At 46.1% G+C, this 13373-nt stretch overlaps 1 protein-coding gene across 8 annotated transcripts in view; it reads right to left on the bottom strand.

Moving 5' to 3' along the window:
* LOC146869330 (RNA helicase MOV-10-like) overlaps nucleotides 1-13373 on the bottom strand; it is a 614726-nt gene that overhangs the window by 491161 nt on the left and 110192 nt on the right. For all 8 annotated transcript variants that reach the window (XM_085650280.1, XM_085650264.1, XM_085650271.1 and 5 more), the window contains exon 2: nucleotides 523-619. Coding sequence is in view for 6 of the 8 variants with exons in the window: in XM_085650264.1 (XP_085506390.1) it covers nucleotides 523-619 (97 nt within the window). In the remaining 2 variants the exon portion in view is untranslated. The remainder of the gene's footprint in view (nucleotides 1-522; nucleotides 620-13373) is intronic.

The raw sequence follows: 13373 nt of genomic DNA, 5'->3' as shown, positions 1-13373 counted from the left end.
AGGTCTTACCATGAAAGTTAACTTGTAGTTTCATGGGTTACTGTAGCACCAACTTTGCTCTTAAGTCTGAACTTGGTAATAGAATGATGGAGTAGCCCTCATTAAGCCAGTGTGCGATTAAAATTGCATCCTTCAAATATTAGATGCCCATCCACTACGATCGAGATGTTTGTCTTGCAGTACATGAGATAACCCCTCGAAGAAAATGTTTTCTTTTAATGCTAGAGACCAACTGAGAGCCTTTGGGGAGCCAAAGTCGATTTGTCAGAGCCTACAAGATGCTGGGGACTGGACCAAGGTTCGGTAAATTAATTTGGCAAGTCCATGTTTTGTACCATACTTTAACTTTTGCTGGAGTGTGAACTAAAAGGGATTTCAATCTAGGTTAGGATTGAAGAATACTTGGCGCTACCATCCCTCTTGGTCTTAAAAATTAAAAGGAAAAATCTCCCACATACCCCTCTTCCACTGCACTACCAGTAACCAATTTAAATAAGAATGATGAAAAAGTGAATGCAATACCTTTGTGAAAAAAACATCATCTTTCCTCGCTTGAGCTTTACCAACTTCAACCAAGGAAAAGAGTATTGATGAAAAAGCTGGTCTTCTTTGCCCATCCCTTAAAGATTTAAAGGAAAAAAAAAATTAATCCTCACAGCATTTACAGTTGCATGTCTAAATCGAAACAAATTTCATGGCATGCAATGAAGGCTCTGGACTTGGGTGTCAAATATATTTTGACTCAACATACAAGTACTAAGCGAGTACAGAGAAAATAGATCATATATCTACAGATACAATATAGTATGCGTAGTGTTATTACATGTTCCTTAGTTGCATTTAAAAAACTTAAGCATTTGTTGTAGTTTTAAAAGCATACTAAAACAAATCAAAAGACAAAGCACAAACAAAGGTTAATAAGCATGAGAAAAGGGAAGTAACAATGAGGGAACATTTACATATATATCTCTGACTACCTAAAGGCAGAAACCTTTTGCTATGGTTCATGCAAATATTTAAGACCGGTTTAAGTGACTGCCTAAACGTATGGTCAAAGAATGGAGTAACAGTAAATTTGTACAAAGGCAACAAATACAGACCAAAACTAGAATCAACAGTCATTTTTTACACACAGACCATTTTAATCAATACTTGACTGCGTTTATACACGTTCATACTACTTGGCTACCACTTTTAGGTGATGTAACAGGCGTACCTGTGACCAAATTTAATGTTACTCACATTACAAGTAGAAGGCTCAGGCATTCTTTTCAGGATTCAAACTTGTGACTTGCAGATCACTGTATATTTCAGTGTGAGTGTGTAGTTCCAAGACATGCTTGGACATGCATCCAAGACAGACTATCTATCCTCGCTTTGAATAGTTCATTTGATTGAAACAAAAAAAAACATTGTTTTATGCTTATGCAGTTTACACAATAATACAAAGTCTCATTATTCAGGAACATTCCTATTTTCCGTAACCCCAATGTTCCTCGTTTAATCATTCAAAGAGAACTGGTAGTAACAATGTAAACCGGAGCTAAGCCCCTGGTAGCTATGGCTCCTAGCAGGCAGGCTTAACTAAGCAAAAATGTGTAAAGCATTTAGAAGTTTGCTAAAACTCCAATAGGAAGAACGGGAGATATCATTTTTTAGATTTAAGTAGAAAAAGTTCCTAGAGAAATAACTTGCCCAAATTGTGTCTGGAAGTCAAAAAGTAAAAAATGTATTTAAGCCCCACTTCAGAAAGAGACTGTATGTTTGTGAGGAAAAATCCTCTCAGTACTGGTCGCAACTAACACTCTAGCTGCTGCTGTGGTCCCGTTGGAGCGTTGAAGATTTCTCTGAATTTCTTTTAAGTCCTAATGAAGAATGGGGCTGTCATGGTTACACCTGCTCCCCCTGAGGCCCGGATATCTCTGTGCAGGATGAGCTGAAATTCAAACCAACACTGTGGAACTGCCAGTCAGATTCTTATCCCGGCAGGTCCTGCTGAAGCACTGCAGGAAATGTTTTAAAAGTTTGCCAAAACCCTTCTTCTGGTGCCAACCCAACCAGAGTAGTAGTACACTTCTATTACCCCCAGAACCGTAGGTGAGGCACTTGGAGACTGGCAGGGTGTCATGCAGAGGAAAACAGCATGGTCCAGTTCAGGTCAAGTTGCCACTGGCCAGCTAGGCCTTTCAGGATAAAGGTCTCTTGCAGCTTGTGTCTCTGTGGCCACTTAGGAGGTACAGGGTGCAAGTGGGAGCCGGTTCAGCTCTTTGTGTCTTCTTGTGGGTTGCAGTGTTGCTGTTCTTCCACAGGTCGAGAAAGTCTTCTGAGGAAGTGTTTTAGGGTGGCAGGGTGACTCCTGGCTCTTCCCAAACCAATGGGGTAGGAGTTCCTAAGGGCAAACCAACCAACTTCAGCAGCAGTTCACGTTTGTCCTACTACAAACAATCACACAGTGAATCTTAATCCCAAACTCCATGCTGGGGGCACCATTCTTTACGTATGCAGAACTCGTGTGCCCACCCAGAGGAATGGCCAAAGTAATGGGCAGTCACCTACTACATAGTCACTCAAAACCAGTTACGGGGTAACCTTCCTCCCACTGATTTGTTGCCAACCTGACTAAGGAGACAAAACGCCGCTTCCTTCAGAGCTCCACTTATATTTACTTGTGAACGGGCAGATCTCTTTCAAATTAATTAATCTCCTGGGTGCACCATAATTGGTCTTCCTGCAAGGGGAAGAAAATCACCTCTCCATACTCAAGCAATTGTCTCTGCTTTGGGACCATATTTCATACCTCTATCACACCTCAATCAGGCCAAGCACAGCCTGGGTAGTTGCTGGAGATTTAATGCCAATCAACCTCACCAGCTTCAGGCAGGGTAAAGGTAACTTTCTAAAAGTTTCATCTACAATAGGTTTAATAAAAATCTGACCTTACCACTGGATTTATTTTTATGAAATATAAAAATAAGCCTGTCAATAGAGTATGTTGCTGGTATGTTATAAAGAGTATCATCTATACTTTGATTTTCCCTACGTGACAGCTACTGCCTGACCAATGACAATGTTGTTTTTTGACTTAGACAATGAGGGAACATGCCTTTTCGAATTTCACATTTGCCACTCTTCAATAATACGCAGCGTATCTTGTGGGCAGGAATGTGCACTTAGGAGTGACTTAATACTTAAAAAAAAAAAATCAGTGTTCCTACCTGTCGAAAGGGTGATTATGACACGTCTGCGCAGAAGGGTTCAAACTGCTGCTGTCAGGATACATGGGGTAGGCCTGAAGCCATGTTTTTACTGCCACTTTTGTGGATGGGACAAAAGACAATGCAGTCCACAGGCGACTTAACTTTCCTCGCCATGCTTGTCATTCTTTCTACACCATACAGGGGAGTTAAATACGCCTGTCAGGGATTAGCCAATGTCTACATGGTTTTGGGGGTCGGAGCACATACATTGTGCAGAAGTGTCCTGGTGTGCAGAGTCTACAAACCAAATACAAATTTCACCAAAATATCGGGGTGGCCACGCAGAAAGGGGTATTTCCTCACATGGAGCAATTGAGAAGTATAGGCTCAATCTAAGTAATTACCACAGAACTAATAAAGACATTACTCAAGAGAAGGCTGATGTCAGTTACCAAACGGGTCCAAAAAAGTTAAGTGGTTCAGAGAGAAAAGCATCAGCACTGAATGATCAAAGTCCACTCAATCTACACAATACTTAGGAAGAGGAATTCAATCTAGTAACTCAAAGATCCTATGGTAGGGAACCCTTCAACTGTACATAGCTCACTTCTTGTGTCGACCTTTGATCGCGTGCTATTTTAAGCTGGCTGTGACAAATGGGTTTTAAAATAGACCACACAACCCCAGTGATTAAGCTGAATGTGTCAACCAGTCAACCTCAGTATTTTAGTTGGATGTTTTCTGTGTGGGAGTGGAAGGTTACCAGGCTGAGCCCTTAATATGTCCCACATAAGCAGCAGATTGTTGAATGGAAGATGTTTGCTTTAATAACGTGCAATCATAGTTCTAACTTTAGAGCTTGGAGGAGGATAGATTTTTGCAAATTAATTTTCCCCTTCTACTTTATCAAACCAGTACTTTTCATATGAAAGAGACAGGGTAACTAGAGACTAACATGGAAACCACTTTAGTACTATATGCTACAATTAAATTAGAGAGTGGTGTCCTAATGCATGTTAAATCTCATCCATGACTGATATTGCCCTAAGCTTTTTTTTTTCCACATTTAATGATTAATGCCATTGCAGCAACTCAATAATTAGAAGCACAAATGAATTACAGTTGCAACAATCTAACTAGTCGCACTTTAATGTGCATCAATATGTTAGCAAACCTACCAGATATTATAATTCTACACTCCGAGCAATTAACAGAAAGCTGTGTTTATCATAATACAACGCCATACAGTTAAGCAGCCAGTGGAGTATGGTTATGTGGCTCATGGCATCTGCGTAGAAATAAAATGACAATGACGTAAATACTTAGTGTAGGAGAAACCTATACTATGCTAACGTTTTCACATGTAGGTCTGCTACAGCACCCTTGAATAATAAAAAATGATTCTAGCACGCAACCTACCATCTATTCAAAGCTTCTAGAGGCTGAATGTAATAAAGGGTGCCGAAAAACTGGACTCCTAGCACTATATTTTGACAATACAATATACATTCTGGATGTTTATCAATGTAGATAAATTAGGGTTCTTAATTTATTGCCTATTTTAACAAAGACGTCAATAAGATTATGCAACTGTAAAACCAAACATTAATGTTCAAATTATTTTAGTATATAGCTAATATGCAAGACTACACAGAACAAATACATGAACCATAACCCTATAGCAAAATATAGCTTAAGCTATAGATAATGTATAAATTGAACTACTGATAGGAGTGTGTATAGATAGATAGATAGATAGATAGATAGATTTTTTTTTTTAAATTGTTTAAATAAAGTGTGAGCTACTAAGACAATCTTAACCAATGGGTAAAATTACAAGATTCTGGAAATGCGAGCAAGAGATAAATCAGTGCCTCTTCGAGTAAAGATAATCCAAGTCAACCATGTATGAATTGATAAATTTAAATTTTTCCAATTGGAATGAACAGATTGGATAGCAAAGATAAAAGGAAATCACATACTGTTATCTCTAGTGGCTAACGATAAATAAACATAAGATTTACAAATAAGCAAATTATATGATATAGGTTTAGAGGTAGTAAGGATATTTGCAATGGTATCCCAAATAATAGATCAAAATTGAATACAGGAGTACAATTCAAACAAATAATGTTTTTCAGAACCAGGGATTACTGGGCCCAACCGTGGGTGTTGAGGCCTTCTATTCCCGATGTCCCATGGGCCTACTTTCTATGGATTCTGAGCAACTGGGCCAAGCAACCCTTATGCACTTGACTCTCAGGGTGTCATGGTCAGAGCAGTCCATCAGAGGGTGGGGGGGATAGGGGGGAGAGAGGAGGTAAAGGATAGTGAAAACAGGCACATAATTCAAACTGCGCACAGCAGCAGCGATAGAACATTACTCAGCCAAATAATGTTTTTGAAAAAAGAGGTATTTTCTTTTTACTGCACATCAGCACAAAATAAAATTATGACTTACACAAACAGTCCTAATGTCGGGGCTCTATTGTTTCTTTGGCAGTTCCCACTCACTCCTCGCATTAGCGATCATGGTTATTTGCCATTCACTATTGGTAACATCCAGGGTATGCCCCCATGTGTTCAGTCTCTCTAGAGTCCAGTACGATTCTAAAGTCAATAGTGTTCCAAGCGCTACTGCACTAATTTAGCATCGACTTCTCCCGGGGTCAAAATGTCCAAAACTAGTCAGACCCGCAGTGGTAGGCGAGAAGCATTCGGAGTTCCTGAGTGCACCCCATCCGCAGGTGCTTGCAGTGGCTGCAGCGGAGTTCAGGTGAGCCGGCCACACGTGGCCTAGGCGGCCGGTGGGTGCAAAGTCTTTCACTCACTGTTGCATTCCTAAAGCAACCGGAGGCTCTCTGTAGCTCCTCATGCGGGGTAAGTGTTCAGTTTGTCTCCCCGTGGTGGCTGGGTGGAGGGGAGTTGGCTGCAAAGAAGACTGCCTTGGGGCCCTCGCCTGGGTGAAGGTGCGCTGGTGCTCCAATGGCATCCTAAGTTCTTTGGGAGAAGGGGTGTAGGGGGGAAGAACAAGTAGCAGTCCTTGGTGCTCAAAGTGACCCCCTCTCTGGCATACAGGGTCACCGCAACTAACAGTACACGGGCTCCTGCCAAACAAAAGGCATGGTGAAATTCTTCACGGTGGCCCCTCCTGGCATACAGGGTGGGTGCCCACAACTGCACAATGCTACGGCTCTTACCACACAGCAGTCTTTTCCATGGCGGCCCCTCCTGGCATGCGGGGTCGCTGTCTATGCACTACGCACAGGCTTTAGCATGATTGGCGCAGCATGGCACGATTCACAGCGGGCTACTTCTGGCATACATGGGTCGCAGACTCTGTCCTGCACTCAAGCAATGACTCAATCTGTGTAGTATGTAACAAGGAAATGGGGATAGCTCTAATAACCCTACCTCAAGGGCTAGTGCTATGCGAAAAACAGAAAAATACTGAGAAGTAGGGAAAGATACAATTAATTCTATTGATTACATCAATTAATCATAGACACAGCTCGAACATTGCGAGATCTTTTTTTATTAGATCTTTCCAAGTATTCATATTTTATCCAGATTGAAATAGGGTTGTTGCTAATTATAGTACAAACATACAAATTTTACTATATACAGAAATAAAACAAAATAATACAAAACGTTATAAAACTCAATACAACGCAAAATATGGTCCCTATAAGGAAGACTCCTATCTTCCATACACCTACTTGTATGAGGCTGTGCATCCGATTCCTGCACAATCACTCTGAACAATAGTCTCTGGGGTCTGTGTGTATTTGCAGAGCAGAAAGTAGTAGATCTTAATGCAACACACAGTGTATTTAATACATTCAATACTCCAGGCCTTCCAGAGACTTCGATAGTGCGGTGTCAACGCGTTTCGGTACTTCACTTATCGGCCTCTTCAGGACGTAATAAAAGACGGGGTGCTTATACAAAAAGTGTATACAAAAATATGTACATAATTTACAAAATGGACCGCATTATGGTACATACAAACTAAAATGGTCACTTGTGTGGAACCAACTGTCAAGTGACTATATAAAAAATTCCACAAATATCAAGGTTGCAGGAGTGAGTCCAACCAGTGTTCAAAAGTAAAAGATTTTACATAATTATTACACCACAGGAATGGGTAGACAAATAGTTGAGTGAAATTCCAGGTGAGTCAAGCAGTAAAGCAGACGTGAAAGAGTACACACGTGGGGGCGCAGCTTGGCTCACGGCGAAAATGGCTGCTTGAGCCTCGAGCTCCGGAGCATAGAACACCTATCCTGCAATAATCCTGCCACACAGCGCATGTGACTTTACCGGTGGTTGCGACCCGAGTACCGGAATTGGTACGCTGCCTGCGGCTGGTGATTCGGAGCCTGTAGACGCAGTTAGAGCCAGGAGATCTGCTGTGGTAGACGGAGGTGCGAGAGGCCTATGATCCCCAAGCGCTTGTACAGGCTAAGGTGGAGCGACGTCGTCGTGCGTGCGGCTTGGCAGACGGGGGTCGCAGGGTCCCTTTGCCGGTGCTGGCCCGTACCGGAGCAGAGCAGTGAGCGCGACACAGGCGCTGGCGGAGGCACCCCCGAGGAGTACCAGAGAGCGGGGGGCTGCCTTCGTGAGGGCTGGGCGCCCTCATTAGGATACGCAGCCAGCGCGGAGAGCGCATCAACACGCTGGCGCCCCCTCCACCCACCCGACGCGTGTGTGATGGCTGGGGTCGGGTTCTGCGTGAAGGAGCGCTGCCACGCAGCATAGCAGGAGTGCTGAAGTAACGTGAAAGAGATTTAGACGGTGCCGCGACGCAGCGATAGTCTTTTGCTGGCTGGGGCGGTGCTCGGAGCCGCTAAGCTGCCTGAGAATAGGAGGAATATCATCGCCAGCCACCACGAGTAGCCCCGCATTAGGAGCGGCGTGAGTGGCACCAGGAAAGCAGGTGCTGGCGGCGAGGTGGGGATGAGGCGATAAATATTGGAGCATGTGCCTGGTGGGCCTGAGCGGTCGGCCCCATATTGAAGGTGTGGTGCTGTAAGACATTGCAGCGGTGGCTCCAGTACCTCCCTACACCTCTGCCACAATGATTGGGACACAATGACAATGACAGGAGGGCACCGAAGGCAGCGAATAGCAGGTGTACTGGTGAGGGGGCCCAGAGCACTACTCAGCACCGGGAAAGAGGTGAGGCAGCAGACGCGGCGAGAAGACGTGCCGCACAAGAATATCGCAGACGGAGTACAGGCGGGAGCCTTGTACAGGAGGTGGTTACTCGGATAAGGCGACCTTTATAGGAGGTAGCGAGAAGGAAAGAGCAGAGCCGGATTGAAGTGGAGGCGTGGTGTGCCGCATTGCTGCTGCCGGATTATCACTGCGACAAGGTGGTGCCTTGCTGCGGAGGGGTCTATACACCGGGTCCCAGCAGAGAGGTGAGCAGGTGGCCGACGTGACGGGAAGCTCAATATGGCATACCTCTACTAGCCTAGATACGCAACCGCACATTGGGAATTGGTCCCCGACGGGCCATGGGTTGAAGAGGTGCGAGGTCTGGACGTGAGGCGGGCAGTAACAGGCAAAACTACATATGAAGAGTCCAGTCGACCAAGTTGCAATTACATACCAAGCAGCGGTATAGGACTGTTGGCCTGGGAAGACTGTTTCAGGTGAGGAGTCTTCTCGTACACTTTTATCACCTAGCCCCGGTGGGGGCATTCGGCATCGCTGTGTGAATTGCCCGGTTGCTGCAGTATACACGATGGGCAAATCGGATAGGACCCAGTCAAAACTGACGTTTGAGCAGAAGCACTCCAAAACCCAGGACCCGTCTGAGGGGGAAGTAAGCAGAACAACTCCCCCGATGGATGAAGGACAGGATATCCGTAGTTTGTTGCTCTCCATGGAGAAGGGATTGCAGAGTGGCATCACCTCCTTGGGCATAAAGATTGACGCCCTCTCCTACAGGATGGATCAGATGGGGCAGAGGCTAGACAAGCAGGCGGAGAGACTGGACATGTCCGAGCGACGGCTGGCTATGGATCACAAAAAGCTGGGACGTATCATGCAGGTGCTGCAGGATAAAAATGAGGACCTTGAGGCAAGTTCACGACGCTGCAACTTGCGGATCACGGGCCTGCCGGAGACGACGCCAACCAGGAACAAAGGGCGCTTCGTGGAGAAACTGCTGGTCGAACTACTTGGGGCTGAAGTGTTCACAAACATGTTTGTGGTGGAGAGAGCACACAGATCCTTGGGCCCCCGGCCTCCGCCGGGCGTGCCACCGCATCCAATTATAGCAAAACTATTGAACTACCGGGATAGGGATGCGGCTCTACACGCGGCGAGGGACAAGCAGACGCTGCCATATGAGGGGGTCGAACATCTCCCTCTACCCGGATTTTACTGCCCGAGTGCAGGAGGCTCGTCGGCAGTTTATCCCACTAAAGAAGCAGCTGCGGGAGCTGGGACTGGACTACGCGATGCTGTATTCGGCCAAGTTGAGAGAATAGGCAGGGGAAGTCCCATATCTTCATTGACCCTAAGGCATTGCAGAAGGTGCTAAAAGACTGGAACAAAGAGCAGAAGCGGAGTCCGGAGAGACAGTTACGGGAAGAAGCCACTGGGGGATCGCTGGAGGAACAAGACTGAGTCTAGCTAGACGGCAAGCATGTGTCGAATGTTTCCATCTACTTGGGGGTCGTGGGAGTGGGGGTTAGAGGGGAGTACGAAGGTATGATGTATAATGCGGTTATGAAGCAGGAATTTATTGATATACAGATTCCCGGTCAGTAGGCAAGCTATTATATGGGTAGCGGCCAAAAGAGCGTAGGCAGACAGACTAGTTTCAGCCTTCGTGAGGCCACAGGATGCATTCGACATAGCGTGCAACCTAAGAGGGCACACAACACGGTGCTTCGGGTCACACACTGCTATACAACGTATTTGCTTCTGACTTAGCTGTGGAGCCTAGACTTGTATTCTGCGCTCGGAGGTCGAGACTAACTCCAAAGTGAAATCTCTATATAGGTTGAGCACGGAGCGACCTCCGCCCACGAGTGCAAAACACCACTTCTGGTCTAATTTGTTTGGGGTGGGTAGAGGGAGGTGTGGGAAGTCCCTATAAGGGATGCAGCGTGGCCGAGTTGGGGGTGGTCTGCTGTGGGTGGGGGGGGAGGGAGGGGTGTGTCACAGTTCTATATTCGGAGGTTAGTCTGGCTGGACAAATTGTCGATAATTTCCCACTGCATATGTCACCTGCAAGACTCAGGACGATACATAATGTGTAACAGACAGGACGGTAATGACTAGCGAGGCCAAATCCCAGAGACTGGTGGACTCCATAGGAGCGGTGACCTAGAATGTAAGAGGCCTGAATGATTACCGGAAACTACGTAAAGTACTACACTATCTCACGCGGCACAACATTGACATTGCCCTCCTACAGGAGACGCACCTCCCGAATCAGAGCCCCATGATGCGAACTAGGGGTTTGATGGGGAATGTCAAGGCGGCTGGTTTCACAACACACGCCAGGGGGGTAATGACTTGGGTCAATCCCAGGTCGGATTTCAAGCTACAACTGTTGAAGGCTGATTGCGGCAGTAGGTTTGTGATCTCACACTGCCAGGGTAGGGGTCTAGACTTACTATTGGTTAAGGTTTACGGCCCCAACTATGACTGCCCGGAGTTTTTCACCACGTTAGCCAACATAGTTGGAGACAGCGGGGATCCTCATATTCAGTGGGGAGGAGATTTCAATATGGTTAGGAACCCGTGCCTCGACAGATCAGGGGGTCCGATCAGAAAGCCAGCAACGGCGGTTAAAGCGCTAGATAGGGCAATGATTAGTATGGCACTTGCAGATGTGTGGAGAACGCTCAACCCTACGGAGGGGGGTTTTACGCACTACTCCGCTTACTATAACCTACACACACGTATTGATTACTGGCTAGTGTCAACATCCCTTATGTCACAGGTTCGTAGGTGTCAGGTTCAGCCGCGTACCCTATCGGATCATTCTCCTATATTGTTAGATTTGTCCACTCCTAAGAAGTCCATACCTCCATTCACATGGCGATAACCCCCATACTCTCTACTGGATCCCCTCTTTAAGGAAGAGATGGCGGATGCAATAGTGACTTTTTTTGACACTAATGTTGGTTCAGTGGACAGTTTTCAAATGGTTTGGGAAGCGTTTAAGGTGTATATCAGAGGGATTGCCATTACCAAACACTCCTGGGTGCTTCGAGACATCCAAAAGAGATTGTCGAATCTGGAGCACAAATTGGGGGAAATTGGAAGTTAGGCAGCAGTCAGGGAAGGAAGAGGACACTGCAGAAGAGCTAAACAAAACTGTTAGAAGAATATCATGAGGCGGCAGATAATGAAGTGCAACATCTGGGGAAATACGCCACAGCACAAGTGTATGGTGAAGGCAACAGGCCTGGTTCAGTGCTAGCTAATATTCTCAAGGCCCGGCGGGGTAAAACCTCCATCACAAAGGTTAGATCGGAAGGTGGGGAGTTATTTATGGAGGAGGTGGACATTGCTAATTGCTTCAAATTGTATTATTCGACTCTGTACGCCTCACGTCAGACCGATATGGATGGGGAAATACTGAACTACTTGGAGCACATTCAGTTACCCTTCCCAACTAATTCGCATAGGGCATTCCTGGCCCTTCCTATAGAAAGAGATGAGATCTTAGAGGCACTGGCTGGAATGAAGGCAAACAGTATTCCGGGTTCGGATGGCCTCACTGTGACTTTCTATAAAACTTCATAGACCTCTTGCTCCCATATATATCGGAGTTGTTTGATGATATGAGTGTAACAGGCCAAATGCCACAGTCACTGCGTGAGGCTATTCTGGTGGCTATCCCCAAACTGGGTAAGCCCCCGGAGGAATGAAGCTCTTACCGCCCACTCTCCTTGATCAACGTGGACACTAAGCTGTTTGGGTAAGTCTTGACAACGCGCCTGGCTCTGCTAACCCCGGAGCTGGTCGCTCTGGAGCAGGCAGGGTTTGTACCCGGTAGAAACCCCACTTATAAATTGCGTACGGTGTTTGGCACAATGCAACATGTCCGGCGGGATTCTAAGGCGCTTGCTGTCTTTCTGGACATGGAGAAGGCATTCGACTCGGTGGAATGGTCTTTCATGAGACAGGTTTTGACTAGAATGGGACTCGGTCCAGTCTTTTTGCAAATGATTGGGGTGCTATACCATGCACCCATTGCGAGGATACGACTGGGCGACCTGGTCACAAACTCCATCTCTATCACTAGGGGAACACGTCAAGGATGCCCCTTATCGCCTATACTATATGCCCTGATAGCTGAGCCTTTGGCGTGCACACTCCGGGAATATCATAGTTTTAGGGGAGTGAGTTTTCCTACCTACAAGATAGTGGTCTCCACATACACAGATGACACCCTGCTCTACGTCCGTGACCCTGAGAATAACCTGTCTCCAGTATTGCGGAGGTGGTGCACTTTGGGGCGCTTTCCGGACTCCAGGTCAATTGGTCCAAGTCCATTGCTTTTCCGCTCACCCCGTCCACCACACCATTTGAGATTGAATACCCGTTGGAGTGGTCAGACGACGCGGTCAGATATCTTGGGATAAGGTTACATATGGACTCTGAAACAGTTCTTAGAGAGAATTATGGGAGGGCGGTGGATAAATTGGAAGATGATGTAGAAACTTGGATTGGGCTCCCTCTGTCGCTGGTTGGTAGGATATCAATTATGAAGATGGTGGTGCTACCTAGGTTTCTATTTTTGTTTACTAATGTCCCTATAGTGTTGTCGCGTGCCTTTTTTGCTAGGCTCACTAAATCTTTGGTACGGCTGGCATGGGCAGGCAGGCGCGCGTCAGCTGGTGAGTGTTGACATTGCCTTATCATATGGGAGGCCTGGGTGCGCCTTATTTGGAGTTGTATTATAGGGTGGCGCAGGGAGCTCAGGCGCATAGTTTGATTCACGGTGCGGAATCAGTTCCATATCTTAAACTAGAGATTGTTTGCCGATCCTCTCCCACTTCCGGCAGTCATCTTTGAGCTGGTTGATCGCAGAATGGGGTTTTTGGACTCCCTCAACTCAACTAGGCATGCATGGAATAACATACTGCAGCAAACGGTGGGGGGGGGCCTTATTATATTCTCCGGGAATGCCCTGAGATT

The sequence above is a fragment of the Triturus cristatus genome, chromosome 1_1 (assembly GCF_964204655.1).
Source record: "Triturus cristatus chromosome 1_1, aTriCri1.1, whole genome shotgun sequence".
NCBI classification, from domain to species: domain Eukaryota; kingdom Metazoa; phylum Chordata; class Amphibia; order Caudata; family Salamandridae; genus Triturus; species Triturus cristatus.
This window is presented reverse-complemented; position numbering and strand designations above follow the sequence as displayed.